At 42.9% G+C, this 20,407-nt stretch overlaps 1 protein-coding gene across 2 annotated transcripts; it reads left to right on the forward strand.

Moving 5' to 3' along the window:
* The first annotated feature begins 3,060 nt into the window (after positions 1 to 3,060).
* Positions 3,061 to 17,607, forward strand: GABRP (gamma-aminobutyric acid type A receptor subunit pi). 2 transcript variants are annotated; one of them, XM_071758944.1, is made up of 10 exons: positions 3,061 to 3,271; positions 6,184 to 6,273; positions 7,482 to 7,594; positions 9,684 to 9,751; positions 10,915 to 11,132; positions 11,782 to 11,864; positions 13,454 to 13,591; positions 14,751 to 14,903; positions 15,439 to 15,632; positions 16,604 to 17,607. In XM_071758944.1, the coding sequence occupies exons 1-10, from the start codon at positions 3,249 to 3,251 to the stop codon at positions 16,916 to 16,918; spliced, it is 1,395 nt and encodes a 464-aa protein (XP_071615045.1). In that variant the 5' UTR covers positions 3,061 to 3,248; the 3' UTR covers positions 16,919 to 17,607. The 2 variants fall into 2 exon arrangements, with proteins under 2 accessions (XP_071615045.1, XP_071615046.1); XM_071758945.1 differs by lacking the exon at positions 3,061 to 3,271 and having other exon boundaries at positions 6,185 to 6,273; positions 7,409 to 7,594.
* The last annotated feature ends 2,800 nt before the right edge of the window (positions 17,608 to 20,407 follow it).

Below are 20,407 nucleotides of genomic sequence, written 5' to 3' on the forward strand. Positions count from 1 at the left end.
ATGGTAGCCCTTCCTCTTTTTCAAGTTTAAACACCTCATCTGTCCTCAGAGAATACCTCTAAATCATTTTATTTGCAAGCCCTAAACAGGAATTTGTATTCATGGTAAGACATTTATTGAGTTAATTTATTTAAGGCTAGGGCATAATTTTTAATAATGGAACAGTCCCTAGGCCCAGTGAACTTGGCTCCCTGATGGGGCATTAATATTTTAAGGAGTTATAACAGCCTCTGTCAATTGATGTGTCTTTTAGGGAGTAGGTTAGCAGTTATTGATGATTTCACTTATGAAGGATTATTTGAAATAAAGCTGGTGCTCTACAGATCACTGCCTGCCACAGGCCACATCACCAGGACAGCTGGGAGTAGCCTCAGGCTCTGGGTAAATGGGTATGGATGAAATGAGGAGGAAAAATAAAGCAGTGCAAATCTGCAGGGTGGCTGCTGCTCCCTCAGCCAGAGGCTCAGAGAACAGCCTGGGGGAAGCTCAGGATGCTGTCCTGTACAACAACCTTGATGTTGATCAGGTTTTTCTGAAGAAATGTGAAAGTGGGGACTGATGTGAGCACGGAGGTGCTGGCACACGTTCTGCAGGAGCCTTGTTCATCTTGGCAGGTAGTCTGACTGTTACAGATGATAGATGATACAACTTGATCTCTGAATAAATTAATTGATGTATTCTTAGAAATGAGGTACATCTATGCTATTTCTTCAGTGAGTTAAATCCAAATGAAAATTTTGATTCCAAATTATTTGGATTGATCCAAATTAAAAATTTTTTAAAAAATTCTTGCTTGCTTTCCCACTATATCAAGTTGTAAGTTGCACTGAGAAACATGGTGCTTAAGGGCATTTTAAGTTATCTTGCTTCTGCAAAGTAACTTTTAGAAGTGAATTCAGCTAAAATGCCTTTAGGCAGAGCCTGTCCCTAAGAAGGGAGGACAGGACCACTGAGGCTTGGGCAGAGTTTGCTGGGATGTGTTCAAACCCACCCAGACCAGGCTGAGGGTAATGAACAGTGGCTGGGAAGGGGCACGACATGAGCAAGTGGAACATAGCTGCTGCCAAACGGTTGGTAAGAGCTGACAGTCCTTAGAGGATTTTGAAGAGCCTTCAAAGTCTGTCACCGTGTCTGGTATTTTGAGTAGATTAGCTTTTAAGTTTTCTTAGAACCCCCAGTGGCACATAAATTGGTGGGAAACGTACTCAAGTAGAATTCAGAGTCTCTGAAGATGGCTGTCTCAAGCCACATATCTGCTCCCAGGACACCAGCACGTGTCTCCTTTGCTACATGGAGCAAGTCAAAGGCAAACAGTGTGGTGAACATTTAGTTTTAAATCCAGTTTTCTTAGTGGCATGTACTGTCATGCTTTTTCAGGACTATGTCTGCTTCTCATTATTGTCCAGAGGTGACATAATCAGTCCACACAATCAGCTCTTTGAAGCTATAAGGTCACATAATTAATAAAAACAACGGGACCACCAGGCACTGCAGCCAGGTAGTCCTGCCATACCAAAGCATTGTGATAAGTTTTAAAGTGTTATAAAGAAAGGTAAGTAGTTCAAGCTAAGCTGCAGTGGTCCATTGTGGGTGTGTTGATAGTTTAAGAACAAGGCTTTATTTATTCATGTATAAATTATTCTTCTTAAAGCATTTATCTACTAAAAGCTAAGTTCTACTCCAAGTCAAATACTGGCACTTTGTGTTTCTATATGTGTTGTGTTGTCAGGGGTATTGAGTATTTATTGAGGAAAAATGAATGTTGGCATGGAAGGACATGCAGCTGGAGCTTAGTTTTATCTGTGATGCGTGCAAGAACAAAATAAATATATGGGGGAAAAAGTGGGCTAGGGAAGTGTTCAAGATCTTACATGGTTGTTTGTCCCTAAAACTGATTGTGTTGAGGAATGTTTCACTGCCCTACAGAAATTCAGACTACTATATGTGTAAGATGAATGATTATGTCTGAACTGTGCTCCTTGGGGCCTCACTGGATAATTTTTACTTATGTAATTTGTCAGTGTTATCAAGCCTTCAATTAGCGAGTTATTGGCAGCTCTGCCCATCCTTAATCCTTCCCCTCAGCCACCCTGGGTCCTTTCACTTGCTGGGCAAGGTGGTGCTGAGGTTGGCACACCAGGACACCCATCTGCTCAGGAAGCAGCTGCTTGAGAGTGAAGTGATTCTGTCCATCACTCCTTTACTTCTCTGAGGGATCAGCAAGTCTCTCCTGCTTTTCCTCCTGGAAGGGTGGCCAGGGCACATAGCAGTTGCCCCACTAGATGACATTCATTGCTGAACAGCCCTAGGGAGCTGCCTGCAACATAGGTCTGGAGGTGGCACAAAAAGCATTGGAGACCAGCTAGCACAGTGCAACAAGGGAAACTGTTTCCCTCTGTCCTGGCTATGAAAGATGACCAAGAAAAGTAATTAAAAATTATCCAGTGCATCTGCAGGTTGGTTATTTTACATTTCACTGTTAGCAGGAAGCTTGTAAGAAAAAATTCTGCATGTTCACTCTGGACTTCGCGGCTGTGTGTCTGCTGGAGCCTTTTGGTGTACTTACCATGCCCTTTGATACAATCTGAGCATAATCAGAAACAATGTTCGTATTTTCTGTAAGTATTCCCTTGTCCCTGCAAATTCTTTTCTATCTAAATGACATTCATTCTTACCAAACTCTGCTCACAGGAGAATCTTTACAAAATACTTACCTTTCATTTCCTATTGCCTTCTCTAGCACACAGAGAACTGAGCAGAGCACTCAGTACAGCTGCTCACTAAACCATCTTTATTTACCATTAATGTCACAAGTACCTACAGTCATCCTCCTCCTCTTTACATGTACAGTTTGGAAGGTACTCAAGGTGCATGCATCTTTCCATGCCCTGTGAGGGACTTAAAGAGTTAATCTCGTCCATGTTTGTCTCAGCTGATAGGAACAAGAGTAATTATGTCTCACATAAAATACCTGCACACACACAGTGGAGCAGCTCAGCGAGCTGGGGTGGGAGGGACGATCTCTATAGGGTTACAACTACACGGGGCTGGGGAGTGGAGAGCAAAATCATAGAGAGAAGCTGGGGCTGGTGAGCTGCCTGCCTGGGAAGGGAGGGAGGATGAACCTGCTGCAGCCAGCCCCGGATCCCTGCCGGCAGTGAGGGGCAGGCTGAATGAAACCTGCAGGAATTGCCTGGCGTGACTGAGCAGAGGCTGTGAGCTCCAGGATCTGCAGACAGGGGAGACTGATGATCAGCAGACAGAGCTGGAGGTAAGGTGTCTAGTGCAGGGGGAAAAGAGCTGCCTGGAGCATGCCAGATTGCTGTAATTGTAATTCTTTATACATTTAATGTAAATTGCATTTGCCAAAACAGAGTAAATTGATTGACCAATCAGAAGTCAGACTTGGCATATTGAAGGAAGATTTTATTTCATGTAAGTGTATCTCAGAAACCTTAATTTTGATATAAGACTTTCTGTATTTGAAGAAGTCAGGCTTGCTAGCTACAGGCAGACCTGTGTTCCATGTTGGGTGGGCAAGTGTGAGCATAAGCTGCCACTTCCCACAAGTCACTGGGAGGATGAATTTACATCTTGAGAACACAAGTGCATTGCATGAGCATGGTTTTGACATAAAGACTGAATCTAATTTTAAGTGAATTCTTCTTGTATCTTGGAGTTGCTTCTGACTTTTGTTGCAAAAACAAGACAGGAATTGCGTCTGCAATTTATGGGGTGCTATACAGTTAATAGGCCTGGTTCCCCTCTCTCTCACACTGGAAGTAGGGCTGTCTACAAAGTCTGTGTGTATAAATGTGTGTTCCCCTCACAGTACTAGAGCACAGGAATCAGGAGAGAGCTCTGTATTTTGAAGTTACCTGGTGTTGCCTTGTCATCTGCAGCTTGGGGCTTTCTCTGGGTGGTTGTCAGTGTCCTGTGGGTGCAGGTGCTGCTCCCTGTTGCCCACCGTGGGAACCAGCCCTTGGATGGGGACTGAGGGTCAGCTATCTGGTGAAACCCTGCGAGGGTGCCTGAGCTGGTGTGGGTCTGTGCTCCAGCCTCAGCGAGTCCCCTGGGCAGTGGCTGCTGTTCCTGGAACTGAGAGGTAATTTTTCATGTGATGTAATGACAGTGACATAGATGGAAGGAATCTACTTTTTACCAACAGCAGCAGTTCACACAAGTTCTTGAAGTATTTCTACAGGTATTATGAAGTCACCTGTCACTGAAGTCACTGCCCATGATTCCAGACAACCACTTAAGCCAAGAGATAGAAACAAAAAGCAGAACAAAGCAGCAGTCTGTCACTAAGCAGCCAGCCCACAACAGCCAGCACGTGCCTTGCTGGGGCCTGGGCTCCCACAGCATATGCTTGGAAAGGCAGTTTTTGATCTTCCAGTCAAAGCTGGACCAATAATGACCTTCTGGACTTGGTCAAATTATTACCCAAATTGGTAGAATTCAGACTTTCTGAAACAGAGAACCCAACAGGACACAAAAACGTTCAGTTCCAACCAGAACAGAAATTTTCTGTGCTAATGAGGATGGCAATTTCTGATGAAAGCTCACATAAAAATATTCTAAAAATAGAATCTTTTTCTTCCTATAAGAAATTCTTTAAGCTACCTGGACCAACCCTTCTTTCCAACCAAAACTGTGGTCTAACAGTGCTGTGAGTGGGTAGATGATTCTCTCTCTAGCCCGGCATGGTGACATTATAGTGAGCACCAGTCAATAACATCTTGTAACATCTGAACACCATGTTCAGAAAAAGGGCTAGAAGTGCAAAGCCTTGTTAAGAATTCAGATATTGGACAGATATTAAAGCACATTTTATTATGAAAAACATTCTTTTTCCAATGGGATGCCCTGCATTTGGGGTGTTCCAATATGTTTTTATTGGCTCTATATGGGCAAAGATATTCTTGCCTGGAGCCCTCCTGGTCCCATGGCACAGCACCAGATCTGTACAACTAGCTGAGAAGGTAGAGTGTCCTCTGGCTGGGAGTGAGCTACCACAGGAAGAAGCTAACCCAAGCACAAAATTCCTGATATTTGGATTATTGTATTACAGCCAAGTTGAGGCCCTAACTGCCATGCAGAATGGGAAAGGGGTTGAATCTGAAGCTGAGATCTTGTTCTCAGTGGTGCCCAGGGGAAAAGAGCTAAAGGTTTTCACAGTCATTCCCAATTTGTAGCAATATGACAAAGACTTGTATCCATCCAAGAATTATGTTTTCTAGCCAGTATCTGCAGGAGAGTTGACACACAGGGTGAACTTCCAATTGTGTGGTGGAGCAGGCAGAGCATTTTTGTGTCTCCCTCTCAAACTAATAATGTCTGAATAATGATCTCCCCTGGGCAGCTGTGGCCATGTTGTACCCAGCAGCCCATCCTGCATCAGGTTGTTGTGGCATCACACATGAGGTGTGTGGCTAAGCACCACCTATATGTTGAAAAAAAGGTGTGCAATTGATGCAACAGTTCCAGCAGGAAGCAAGGTGCACACAGTGAAGAGTTGCCCATGCTGATACCTGCTCCAAGGCCAGCATGAGCCCATGGGAGTCTCAGGCCAGAAGCCAAGATTTGGTTCCACTCCCAGTAAAGTCAACGAAACTCATTTACAGTTGAATGATTTCATCCTGCACTGCATGCTGAACAACTTGACAACATTACTATTAGTAGCAGGGGTTTATCCCAGGTACAAATTAATGGAGCATGGAGCTGTGGTATTTCTATGGAGCTGATTAGTGGAGCCCTGGGCTAAAAGATGCTAAATCTGTCATAGTGGGTGAGCAGGATCATACTTGGCTTCAGAGTCTGACTGCCTGTAGGAAATGCCTAAACATCTTTCTGTTTATTAAATCTGTTACCATTCTTAACATCAGCTAATTGCCATCCCATGCTCAAAGAAGACAGCCCTATCTAAAAACAAGGGGCAGCTAAAATTTGATGACTCTGTTCTTGACCTGAAGACCTGGGTTGCCATTAGTGTCTTTAATATGGGAAGTGTTAAGAGAGTATGGTGCTGAACAACAACAAAAACTTGTAAAAAAAAAAAAAGATCAAGGAGTGTTCAACATCACACACTGAGGGGCCCTGACTGCAGGGTTTCTTTTTTCTGTTCCCTTAAAATAGTTTTTCTTATATCACACAGATTTGCCTTTCTTTTCTGCTTCACAGACAAGTGAAGAAAATACAGAAATTATCACCGGAGATGTTCTGCCAATATTTTTGCTTCCTTGGTGTATATCTTTTCCTTCCAACTCAAAGGTAAGCAGTGTTTATTTTATTTTACAGGAAATGTCTGAATTATGTTTCATATAAGTATTTTGTGGGTCAGAAAGAAATTAACAATTCAGTTATCCACCCTTACTGCTGCTGGGATGTGGCACAGATTAGAGCAACCTGCATAGACCCCAAAACACAGCACATTCATAAACAGTAAAACCCCTTATTCCCTGTTCAACACCAGAATGGATCTCAGTTCTTCCTGGAGATACCCCCCACAGGACTCCCAGCTGTGTTTTTATCATCCCTTGAGTGGTTAATGCTGTGCACTGACTGGGTGCTATAGGGTCCTTTTCAGCCTAAAAGGTGCAGCAAAGCTCCAAGGACTAGTAACCCAGTTTAAAAAGGAAAAAAAATTAATCAGAGCTTTGATTAAGTTGCATTGCTGGGTGTTCTGAACATGTTCTCTCAGGTTCTGAGAGCCTGGGGAGAGAGAGATACTGCACCTCCTTCAACCCTTCACACAGCAGTAACAATCTGTTAATGATTCACTCGTTCACATTTTCATCAAGTGAACACATGACCACCATGTCATGTCCTTACCTCTACATGACTTGACCTACCTTACCTTACCCTGACTCTACCTGTGTACAGGATGGTACAGATGGTTGACCCCTCTGTGTGCAGAGCAGATGGGGGTGGTGTCTGTGAAGTGCTCAGTGCTTTACCTTTCCCCTCTGTGTGTACTCAGTGGTTTTACTGCTGATGGTAGCTATAGGGATGCTGCCTGACACTAATGTATGAGGATGGAAGGTAGTGATGAGGGAGGAGGAACTGTAGATCAGCAAGATTTGTCTTACGCTGTCATAAGCAGGAAGAAAAAAGCAATGAGTGTCTGTATAAAAAGACTATAAGAGAAGGAGTTGGAAGGGGGAGCTTGGTGGGTTATTGGTAGCAGCTGTGAAACATAGACCATCCTTGATTTTTCTGGGACATTTTAAGGATAGTCTGAGGCCCTCCTTAAGCTACCATGTGTGCAAACATGTCACTATCAGCTGAAGTAATTTGTCATCTTCCCGCCTCTTCAAGGTGCTAGTTATAAGCAGCCAGTATAAGCAATGTGAGCAAGTGATTATGATTTCAAGTATCTAATAATTTTAATACGCATTTTATGCAGTTTGTTTGCTGGAAATGCAGCTGCACACCAGATGTGCCCAGCCACACTTAACAGGATGTACTTCTGTCACCAGGAGTTGCTCTCTAGGTCACGTCCCCGACTTGCAGGGCAGCATGGCAACATCCCTCCCTGGATTTGAGAACCTCACCATGGGATACAACAAATACCTCAGGCCCTACTTTGGTGGTATGTTGGCTTCATGCATTTGACTGAAGAACAGCCTGTCAGTCTTGTGGAGAGGGGAGAGCATACTTTAAGCTTTGTTTTGGATGCCCCAATTTAAAAGGTTGTGTTCTTTTTAAAAGGTCTAAGAGCCAAGGCTGCCCTAATTTCTGTGTATCCACTGCTGGCTTTAATAGGTTATACATGAAGGTGTGGGGCATGAGAATGTGTCCATTTGAGAAGTTAAGAACAGGGAGTTTATGAACTTCAATACCTCCATGAAAGACCTGACAGAGTAACTACATCCTGCTCTAATAGTACATGCTTTTGTTTAGAATCTGACTTTTGTGATTTTCTGCTTTGTTTCTCTCACATGTATCTATCTATTTAGTAGACTGAGGCTACAGAAGAGTAAAGCCATTCTCCTTGCTAGAAATACTGGTTTTGACACATGCTTTTGTTTCACAGTGACCCACAAACTAAACCTGCTTTAAACCCTTGAGAGACACTAGAGAGTAGGGAGCACCTGAAGGACTCTTAGGTATTTAGGACCTTACCTGATGCTATTGTTCAGTTTGGGTGTCAGGTCTCACTCCAGGTGAGTGCTGGAATGACACAGAGGAAAGGGTTTCTCAGAATGACATTCAGCACCTGAAAAATATTGATCGAAGTTTAAAAAACAGCTGTGAAAGCTTTTATTTTGTTCAGTTTTGCTTTTCTGCCAGAAAATTAATGAAACTATGCTCAATAGAAAAATTCCCCAGCAGCTTTCACCAGGACTTGGAAGTTTCCATATTGTATTTCCTGCAGGCTGACCTTCTGCTGCTGGCAGCTTTGTCTTTTTCTGAGCATGGTAAGAAAGTCCTGGGACAACAGAGAATTTACCAGCTTGTTATGCCTAGAATGTCTTATCCTTGGCAAGAATAGGAAAGCTTCTCTAGATCCTGTTACATCAGTGAATAGATGCTTCTGAACTACATAACAGAGATTAAGAGCATCTACACCACCCTATGCCTATCAGAGCTATAAATGTTAACAAAATGGTTCAGGACTTGGGCGTGACCCCCCACAGAGACCCTGGGTCCTCACAGCTCTACCTTTGGTCATTAATTTTAGTGGGCTAAATATCTAAAAACATAATGAAAGATGTGAAGGACAACTACCTTTAAAAATACACATCTTTTGGAAATGAAACACTTTTTGGAACCGTTTAAAACAAATAAGCCAGAAGACCAAAACCATCTGTTAAGAAGATTTAGAAACTGTACCTTACACTTGCCTAAATGTGATTGAGATGATGAAAAGGAATCTTAGCAAGTCCCAAAAGGACAGGGGTTGTTGTGCTGTCACCAAGTCAGACAGGGCAGCACCAAACCCTGCTCAGAGCCCCCAAATCATCCCGGGTATCAATCAAACCAGGCAGGAGCTAAGGAAAAGTTTTTGTCTTTCTGCTCATGCACTCCCGAGACTGCTGCTTTGCGGCAGGACACGGTGAGCCCTCCTCAGCCCCATCCGCGACATTTCCTGGGGAGGAGCTGCCCTCTTGTGGTGGATTCCAAGAGTTACTGTTAGAAAACAGACTGCCAGGATTCAGGACTTGAAATGCGGAGAATTTTCTTGTAAACAGAACAGAATTTCTGTGCCTCCTTGCTTTTCCTGTTTGAGAAGAAGGGATGCTGATTGCTGTCTGTCTGTGGAGAGTTCTCTGAAAGCTGTGTAGGCGAAATGCCTTGGACAAAGTCTACCGTTCTACTCTTGCCGCTGGGCAGGAGTTGTGGACTGGGCAACGAGAGAAACTGTCTCGGCTGTCTGGCAGCAAATGCCACCAAAATGCTGCCTCTCTAAACTGCTCATCTTCAGTGCTGGTGCGGATTTGGTCTCTGTTACCATCACCAAATACAGAACTTCAGCTCCCTAACAGTGAGATACCTTTATTTTGGATCATGATGTCATTTGTGAGCCTAATGTTCTCAAACTGTGTATAACCCTTTGGGCTTCTGCAGGTGGGTACAGGATGCTGTGAGCACTGCCCACACTGCACAGCATCCGGAGCAGTTTTACTGTGCCTTTCACTCTTCCCTTCTCTCTGCTATGATTTTGTTTCCCTCCACAGGACAACCTGTTCAAATTGCAATGAGTCTGGACATTGCAAGTATTTCTAGTATATCTGAGAGTGACATGGTAAGTGAAAGATTTTTTATTTTACAAGAGATAAGAGTAGGACTTGCCTGAGAGGTTGGTCATAAATCCCTCTGCATTCAGCACAGGAGCTCTGTTTAAGCTGCTTTTTCTGTGCCTGGTGACCACTTTCAGAGGTGTGATGAGTAGAGGACTCATATTTATGACTGCAGACTGTGTAAACGCCATAGTAATGTGGGCTTGTAAATAGAGATGGCTCCAAAGGTCCTACTGGTCAGAAACTCAGCACCTCCAGGAAACCTAGGCCCCTTTGAAATAGAAAAAAGATCAATCCTGTGTGGCATTTTCTACCCCCTACCTTTCTTAACTGTAGGAGCCCTCTGTGTAGCGCAGGAGTGGCCTGTGTTTGAGGTGCTGGCACTGACTGAAGACAGAGCAGGGTTTCTTCTCAAGGAAGAGAAATGAGGTTTCAAGCTGCAACATTGAGGCTAAAGGGCTGATCATCCGCCCCTCTCCCCCAGAAAAAATTCAAATATACGCTGTTGCTGAAAATTCTTCTTTCAAGTTCACCAAAACTAAAGGTTACTTGGATACAGTAAATAAATTACAGCAAATTAAACAAGTCCAAATACTCCAGCCACTGCAAGTGGATTCTGGCAGGCCAAACTCAAGTTAAACCTAGCATCCTTAGATTCAAAACTCCTATGAAAAAAGATGTGACAAGTTTTCATTTTTTTCCACTGGCTTGGGTTTTTTTAAGACCCTGATAAAATGACAGGCTGGATTTCCTTACCTTCTTTTTTCCAAAGTGCTGAGGTCTCTTTCATGATCACATTTATAGTACGTGTATAGTTTTCCATTCTAGATGATGACTGATTTTTAATGTCAGTGACTTGCAGCATGCAGTTCCTGTTCTTTTACATACAAAACGGAAACAAAAATATCAATTAGAGTAATTGCTCATTTTAAAAGTATTATGAGAGTAAACCTTAGTCCTCAAACACTACACCTGAGGGTGTAAGTATATGAGAAATGTAACGCAGTAATTAAAACTGTGATGGAAATCTAACAGATTTTCTGTATGTATGTGAAGCTGAGCTTTGATAGGTTATGAGCTCTGCTTCTTGTGGCACATGGCAGACTCAGAGCTGTGCTGTACAGGAGTGTTGGACACATATCCTCACAGGATTTCATCCCTTTCCCAGGATTACACAGCCACCATATATTTGCGGCAGCGCTGGACTGACCCCCGGTTGGTTTTTCACGGCAACAAGAGCTTCACATTGGATGCTCGCCTCGTGGAATTGCTCTGGGTCCCAGATACATACATTGTGGAGTCAAAAAGGTCCTTTCTGCATGAAGTCACTGTGGGGAACCGCCTCATACGATTGTTCTCTAATGGCACTATCTTGTATGCCTTAAGGTAGATCAACCTTTGTCTTTGCTGGTGACAGTGGTTCAGAATAGATTGCAAGAATCATGCTGGACAGGAGCAGATACCAACTGTCCTGGGTAATGAGTTTAGAGTCAACAAGCCAGATGTTACCTTAGTCTTCTGATCCATATCCCCCTGTCCCAAACACCTGGAGAGCCCAGTCAAGGATCAGGATTCCCATCATGAGCCATGCCGTGTCCTGAGCACAGTGCCTGCTTCGAAAGTTACAATTTTAGGTGTTACTCAGGAAAAGTTGGGTCAGACCAAGGTGAGGGAAGAATGAAGGGGAGGACATTGTAACAGTAAAGGTTTAACAGATAGTGGGAAACTCTTTGCTTATCCAGTGCCATGTAGCTATAATTTCTGCTTTTTTAGCATAAAGCATATTTGTACATGCACTGCAGAAATGTGCACTGTAACTGTGTAAGACACTCAGTGTTCTCTCTCCTCTGCTCAAAGTAACTGTACCCCAGCTACCTGAATTGCAAAGTAAAGCTGATATAAATTATCTCATCTACCTTCCATATCACAGCAAGTCAGAGAATGTAACAGCAGTTACTGTGCCTCAGCTATGAAAAATGAGGTATTTTATTGCATGCTTTTATTGCAACTTTTGGAGTTCTTTCTCTTCCTGCAGAATCACTACTACTGTTGCCTGTAACATGGACCTGTCAAAATATCCCATGGACACACAAACATGCAGACTGCAGCTGGAAAGCTGTAAGTATAACATTTGAGACAAAAACCTGTTTTTGTAAATTTCATATGTCTCATCCCAACACAGTCTCAGCCTTAGAAATCTCATAAAAAGGAATAATCAGTGATTTCTGCTCTCAATTAAGTTAAAGGTTCATCCATGGCAAAGCTTGCTGGGAGAGACTCCTTGAAAATTTAGGGCACTATAGGGCTTTTACACAGTAGCTCACCAAGAGTAGTGCTGCTGTTCTGTACATGTGAAGCTCCACAAGCAAACAACCATGTCCCACTTCCCATCACAAAAGAGGAACAGCTAAAACTTAATACTGAAAAAAAAACCCAAACAGATTTTAACTTCTAGGGTTATGAAGCACATATCATTTTCACATTAAAATCACATTAGTTCAACATGGTTAACTTCATTACAAAGAATAGCTCCTGGAATAATAATGATTGGCCTCTTCTGCTAAAGCATGGCTTGTTTGGGCCTGTTTTCAAAGTGATTGTTTCCTACATCATGCACAGTTGCTGTGTAATTCCAATGAAATTACATGCACATTGCCCACTGGAGATTTCATTAGAATAAGTGCCCAGAAATGACGCTATTTAAATAGAGGCCAGACAAATTAACAATAATCTATCATTTATTATAAAATTTTCCTGACTAACCACAATTTATAAAACTGCTTAGAAACTTTTAAAAATCACATGCTCAGGACTCTCCTCAGGGATTCATACCCTGGACAACTAATTTAGGAGTTCATCACACTCAAGCTCTGGTAATTTTTGTCTAGTAAGAAAATACAGTTTGATAAAATAGAACTGCAACTGCAGCTTACTCCTTCTGTCAGGATGAACAGGTTACTATCAGAATCAAAGTGTTCCTACCCATTTTCTCAAAGAAGGGCACTTAATAAAATAATCAAATTAGTGAGATTGATGGGCTTGTTTCCTAAATTAAGTGACATTTTTTGAGTGAATGGCAGGTTGGTGACTCAGATCAAGCTTTATCCCTCATTACACTGAGGTCACATTAAGCTTTCATTTACATTTCTGAAGGCAGTTACTCAGCATACATGGAGTTTACTGATAACTGCTTGAATTGTTGATCTCATCTGTCCCACCACTTTGAGGCAGGAATTCAGTGTTCCCTAAATGCTGGACGCATTTTTGTGTCCTCAGTAACCTCAGCCTTTGGGGACAGAAGGATAGTTTTTGGGACAATGCCTATAAAATCAGAAGAGCCTGGTTCATAACTGCAGAGCAGTCTCAGCTGCTGAAAATGCCTTTTCTGGTATTTTTAATGCTAAAACAGTTTGAGATAGCAATACCCCATGTAAATGATTGCAATATGTTCTCAGCAGCCCTGTATGTTGGGCATCATTCACAGCTGACGTGCTCCCATTGAAATCTGAACTAGCTGACAGAAACTACTGCAACAAAAGAGGTAGCCAACTATTAGCCAACCCCTAGTCTGACACAGCTAAAAGGGTCTTTTTCCAATCTGCAATGCCCAGATAGTGCTTATGTTTCCATGAAGGAGACAGGGCAGAGCAATAGCTGGGCTTTTACTGTCTAATCCACATTAATTTGGGTCTTGATGTTTTCCTTAGGGGGATATGATGAAAATGATGTCATCTTCACGTGGCTGAGAGGAAATGACTCTGTCCATGGCATAGAAAAGTTGAGGCTCTCTCAGTACACAGTGGAACGATACTACACCCTGGTCTCAAAGTCACAGCAGGAAACAGGTAAATCAGTGAAAGTGAAAAGCAAGAAAAGCTCTCCAGTATTTTCCCTACCACCTCCCTTCCCTTATGTGGGATAGTACATTTTCACCTAAGGGTGAACCAGCAAAATCTTTAGCAAATCAGAATAAAGAGAAGAGAGAGTTTATGCTCAAGTCATTTAATGAACTTTTAGTTGTTTTTTAATTCTCTCCATTTCTCTCCTTCTCCATCCGTACCTCTCCCTTCCTTCCAAGTGTGAAGAGTATAAATACTATGGAGAGCTGTGTTTACAGTGAATGGGAGTAAAATTAGCTTTTAAAATATACTTTTGTTTGAAAATTAGAATTCTATCATGTTATGATGGAATAAGATCCCTTTGCATATCAGAATTCAGTGTCTTTTTCATCATGAGTGTCCTCTCTCCAATCACAGACACTATGAAAGGGTGCGAAATTTCCTTAGAATTACCAAGTTTTAAAAATAACAATGTTTTCTTGTTTACTGTAGCATACACAGCTCACAAACAACTTGGGTTTTGTTTCTGTCTCAAATGGAACTATTGTTTAAACAGCAGAAATATCTCCTGAAAATAGTAGCAATCCAGCCCCAGAACCCTTACGTTAGTATTATGGTAAATTGATTTTTAAAAATTGACTGAGGTTTTTTGAGCACAAAAAGAAACAGTTACCTAGGATAACAAATTGTTAATGAATATAGGGAGTCTAATTCCCCATGATGGTATTTGGAGGCTTTGGAATGTGAGCCAGGACCTGCTTAAATTGAGAGAAAAATCTTTTATTTCTTAGCCATCAGGTAACTTGGTAATTCCTCTTCAAAGCAGCTATTGGAAATAATGTACTGTGCCAAGAAACCACGGGAAAGCATCATCCCTTCTCTCTACTCTAAGTTAAGACACTAGTATAAAATGTTTCCACTGTGGATTAAGTTTGGAAGCCCATGTCCAGCAGTGCTCTGTGTGTGTGCCCTCTCATCTAGGAAATATTAGCTCAGTAAGACCTGAGGCAAGAAGTCAAGCTTGTGTAAGAAATCCAAATCCTCCAGTTCCAGTGCAGCTCTGCTGATGTACCACAGTGGAAGGCCTGGTCCTGGGCTGTCCCAATCTCAGTTCAAGGGCCCTGGGGAGTAAAACGATCACTTTGTTTCTTCCCTTTGGGAACAGGCAGTTACCCACGGCTGATACTGCAGTTTGAGCTGAGAAGAAATGTCCTTTACTTCATTTTGGAGACCTACGTGCCCTCCACACTGCTTGTCATGTTGTCCTGGGTTTCTTTTTGGATCACACTGGATTCAGTGCCTGCAAGAACCTGCATTGGTGAGGCACTGCCTGGTTAAAGGAGATTTAAGCAGGCAGGGGAACTGCTGAGGGTTGCTTAGATTGTAGTTTTCCAGGGCGCTCTGCTCAGTGATAAATAACCTGCTCACATTCTGCTTTTACTTGTGGCAGAGCTGGGTTAGCAGTACCAAGTGCAGAAGATTTGCTGTGGCTGCTGCATTTGCCCATCTATGGAGCTGTGTGTGGCCAAGGCTCCCAGCACATTCACAGCAGAGCAAAGAGCAGATGTCCTGTGGGATGTGCTCTGGAAGAGATCAGGGGGCATGGGAGAAGATTTTTTTACTGAAAGCAAGAAAAAGAAGAGCCAAGTGCCTTCTGGAGCCAAGCTGTCAAAGGCAGGGACAGATTGTGTGAAGCTGGTAGCTAGTGCTACAAAAGCATTTCAGTTGATGGATGATTTGGATTTGCTAAGTAATTGTGTGCTCTACCTAGCTAGCAACAGTGACAGCAAGTGCAGGAGGACAGGCCAAGTCTTTTTCCTAAGTGTCCATAAGAGGTCTTTCTGCTTTCCAAGGAGTCACAACTGTGCTTTCCATGACAACTCTGATGATTGGCTCCCGAAGCTCACTTTCAAAAACCAACTGTTTTATTAAAGCCATTGATGTTTACCTTGGCATCTGCTTCAGCTTCATCTTTGGTGCCCTTGTGGAATATGCAGTAGCTCACTACAGCTCATCGCAAAAGTGTGCAGCTAAAGCACCACAAGAGGTAAGACCTGATTTCCCTTTATAAACCTCATTATCTTGGATCAACAATCAGGACTCCATTAACTGAGGAAGACAAATGGTGTTCCTGTTATGAATACAGTAACAATTGCTTCTCCTAATTGCCACTAAATCTGAATTTTTCAGTGCAACAAACCTTGAAGGGCACTAGACCTCTAGGTCTCTGACAAAGACTTCTGCACATCAGCTGAAGGAGTGGCAACCTTAGCTGTGCAGAATCACATTCAAGAAGGCACTTTGGTACTAGAACTGGGTCTAAAGCCCTGAGCTGAGCTCATGGGAGTCCATGAAGCAACTTTTTTCATTTCAAATAACAGCCAAAGAAAAGTTGGTAAAACACAGCTCTTCACTCTTCTGTGGAGTAATTCTGTTAAGGACACTGATTAAGGACACTGATCTGGCAGGTTGTATCCTCTACCAGAGGAAAGCTGAACCCTTTTTCCTCTCTTTCCAGAAGACGGCTCCAATTTTCAGTCCCACAGTGTTCTTGGGGGGTTGAGAGAGAAAGTGAATTGAGTGAATTGCTCAAACTGCTTATTTAGTGGGAGAAATTAAATAGTCAAGTATGATTATAATCCAGTGGTCATCACAGTTTCAAATCCTGTCAGAGAAAAAAGGGGTTTCCCACCTTGCTGCTAAGTAAAGAGATGGATGTCTTGCAGGAGATGAATGTTGGGTTGCTGAGTGATATAGAGCAAGACTTGCTCCAAGATCTCTATAATAGATCTCCAAAATACCTCTATAAATACATGGGTGGAAACACAGGCATTTGTGGGACTTCAGGTAGCCTTAAAAACAGACAGCAGCTGAAAGGCACATTTGAATATCAGGAGTTTTGACTAACACATTTGAAGCTGTGTTCTTTTATTATCCTTTTGGTTTCCTTATTGATTAAAGCACTCTCCCTCTGCAGAAGCCAAACCCTAAAACTAACTGTACTGTCTTGTTCCCTAGGGCCCTGCAAATGAACTTGCTAAAGAAATGGAAGAAGTCAACATCACTAACATCCTCAGCAGCTCCATTGCCAGCTATAAGCAGAAACTCAGCCTTTCAAGCATTGATATTTCCAGCAATAATCTTAACTACAGTGGCTTGACCATGAAAACTCGTGAGAAAATCAAATGTGTTTTTAGAAATAGAATACACAGGATTATTGGTTATTTCACAATTCAGAACCCCAGCAATGTGGACCACTACTCCAAAGTGCTTTTTCCTTTGTTTTTCATGCTGGTCAATGTGTTTTATTGGGCTTATTACTTATATTTTTAGTACAAATGAGTTGCTTCATTCTCCTATGTCAGCAGGAGACAAATCTTGCCAGTGGGCATCTAGGTACCTAACCACAGCAAATCCAACATGAACAAAATGCTCTGTTGTGTTTCCTGAGGTACAGAGTAGAAGAGTGTGTGAGGTATGCAAGATGCAAAGCCTTCTTGGTGGTTCAGCATTAGCAATGTTGACTCTGGACAACTGCTTGTTCAGCTGAGTGGCTGTGCTGGGCTCTTGTGCTCATACCTGTTTTTCATCCCAGCATCCAGCCTCCCACCTGGCTGGAAGAGGGCATGTAGGACTGCACATGGCAGGCCATGGAGTAGGTGGAAAAATTGTCTTAGTAGTCTGAAGTAGGCTGGAACCTTCTAGTTTAGATCTCCAAGAGGAAGTAGAATTATAGCTGTTACTCTGTTTGCCAGAGGTTTTAGTTACAGAAGGATGGTGACTGCTGTCTCAATAGTGCCTCTGTTCAGAGAACCGGAGGGCAGCAGTGTATGAGCTCAGAGAGGAACAGCTCCCATGCACGGTGCTTCCTTGTCCTGGGGATGAGATGATGGCAGAACAGTGACTCCAGTTGTGCTGGCATGGGTGCAGGGCTATGTCTATTGCTCTGAATACCTACCAGATGCACTGAGGTAACCCTCACTGCCTCGGGGTCCATGAGGCAGACACAGGGCTTTTCATTTCTAGAGGTTTTCAGAGGGTTTTCAGAGGTTTGGGTACACAAAATACAGGCTTTTGTAACCCATCTCTTGTATTCTTCCTGTTGTGCTGCATCTTCAGTATCTTCCACACGGAGATTATCCTTTACCCTAGAGAGTGTCTCCTTCAGCTTTCACTGCTATAAGCAGCTCTTGTTTCTTGTCAGCCATATGCAAGAATGGCCAATTTGTCAGCCCCTTCTATAAGTGGCTGTGCAGCTGTGACAAGTCAGCAGTCCTGGTGGGTGACAAACCCACATAAGGGCTCAAGTACCATGTTCTAAACCAGTTTTCACTCTGTTTTACGCTCAAAGTGTTACATTTGTGTAGAAATTCTGGGCTCTGGAAACTGCCAGTCAGCTTTGTTTATCCTGCAATCATCAGGACTGAGATTTGTTTTAGAAATAAATTAAATGAGTAGCACACACACACACAGTTATGTTTGAGAACCAAATGCCATTTGGTACTGTGTAGATTAAAGCTACTGGAAGTCTGTCTTTCCTGCTTTTAAAGCACATGTTTTATGGCAGATTTCCATCCCCCACTCCTCTCCTTTTTTTGGTGTATGCAACTTTAATAACTTTGAGGGCATATTCCTGCAGTTATGTAGACAAAATGGTAATTGCCTGCAGTGGCTGCCATTCAGCAGGAGTTCTGGCAGCGTGAGGCCCCTCAGCATGTCTCTGATATTACTGTAGCATGCACACAGGGTTTGTGCAGTGTCAGAGTCTCTTACTGGGGTTTCCTCTAGAAGGTGGGCAAAGCACACAAAGCTATAGATTTTTTACTTTAATAACTTTTTATTGAAGCACTTCACCACACTGTATTGTGAAGGATCTAAACCACATATTCATAAATCATAGCTTTTACAAAGTGCAGTGCAAGAAGACGTTTTTGGGAACAGACTGACAATGGCAAGTGAATAAACACAAACTCCAATAATGAAATGTTGGCTTGTATATACTGGCATTTAAAGTCCATTCCATAAAATGTAATAAAGTGAATGTTTGTGATATGAACACAACCCCCCCAGAGAGATCCTCTATTAAAAAAAAAAAAACATTACTTTCTTTCTGTGTCAATTTTTTTTCTTTAAAACCCAGCTAAAGTGCCCTTATGTGTTCTACACTGTCCACCAAATATTAATATCAAACAAAAGGCATTTCTTTGTATGCTATAGTAGACTGTCACTCTCAAGGCTCGCTTTCATCAGCTGCAGCTTTTGTTACTACTTGGCTGCTTTGAAGTTGCTCAGGACTTGTTCTAAGTGTGCCTCTACACATGCCTGTGTGCACCAAAATGTTTTTTGCCCTAACTCTGGCCCCATCGGGGTGCACAGAGCAGTCCAAAGGCCTTTTCAGTGGTTAAAGTGGTGCTCAACAAGGACCAGATATGGAAATTAAGAGACAAAGGAAGCCACTGAGCCTCTATCCTACTGTAGGTACATCAGTTATGTCAGAGGGACCAAAATTAATACATCCTACAGTGAAGCAAGTCAGCTTAGTTGCACTGGTGTCCTGGAGCAGCCTGGTGTTGCTGCTGTCCCACACATGACACTTGGCAGAGGGCAGTGACAGACAAGTGGTGTGACGAACACAGGTTCTTCAGAGTGGTCAGGATGAAGTGCTGCACAGTCCCAAGTCTTTCCTGTTTCAGGTGCTGTCCAACACAAGCTAGAAGCACCACTGAATTCAAGAGGACACTTTCACATCTTGATAGGTTTGGAGTGTACAGCAGCTTCTGTGATTCTGGTATGCAAAGACAAGCCCCAGTATTTTGACAGACACCAACTGAAAAGGCAGCCTTTTCCACAAGACTCATGGGTAACATGAGCTGCAGGTGAGGACAAAGCCACAGGTAAGCACTGCACACGGCTCTGCTTAAGAGGTCAGCCTTGCCTATGCTCTACAGGGAAGAGGAGGGGTGTTAAGTAGTAGCCTACCCTGTGAAACATCTTCTAGGCTGATGGCTCTTGAGCTGGGAGCTCTTTCACCTCCCATCCACCATGTCTGCCATGAGGGGCTTGGCACCACAAATCTGGAGGAGCCACATGACAGAGTTACTCCTGATGTTTCCTATTCTGCCACGGTGCCAGGTTTGTGTTCTTGGTAGAATGTGAATGTATGGAGGAAAAGATTGACTTGCTTTTTGAGACAATTCTGCTTTGCAGTGATGATCTGGTCTGTGGTAACCTTGCCGTACATGTACCTCCTAAATCTGCAGCTTCTGGAATCTGTCTCTTTTAAAAAGCATTTGTACTTTAAGCCTCTGTGGACAAAAATTTGTGCATGCGAGCTAGCAGAGGTAAGCATGATGGATAGTGAGTAGCAATCAGGTAACATGGGTCACTTGATGAGCTCAAGAGATGCAGATGCTCGTATCTGGTGCAACCCAAGGGAATATAAAGCCTCACACCATACTACACAGAGTCAAACACAGGGACCAAGAGCATTCTGGCACAGCAGTATTTTGGGGATTAATTTACCATTTAAAATACAAAAAAGCTGCAACACAGAGGAGAGCTAAGAGAGGCTAACATGTAATGCATACGTCTAAAAGTGTAGCAGAGAGTGATAGAAAAATTCCACCTTTAAGTACATCCCAACATGCACCTGCTTCCCACTATTCCCTGCTGTCCCCATCCCCTCAGTTTCCACCTAACTCTTCTTGTGCTTACTTCACCCTAACATATGCAGGAGCTGCTCCTGCTACAGCAGCCACCAGGCTGAGCTTTGAGAGTAGTTTGCTGTTATTTTTTTTTTTCAAATTCAGAAGGATGAAGGAT

This window comes from Heliangelus exortis, chromosome 15 (assembly GCF_036169615.1).
Source record: "Heliangelus exortis chromosome 15, bHelExo1.hap1, whole genome shotgun sequence".
In the NCBI taxonomy this organism is placed as follows: domain Eukaryota; kingdom Metazoa; phylum Chordata; class Aves; order Apodiformes; family Trochilidae; genus Heliangelus; species Heliangelus exortis.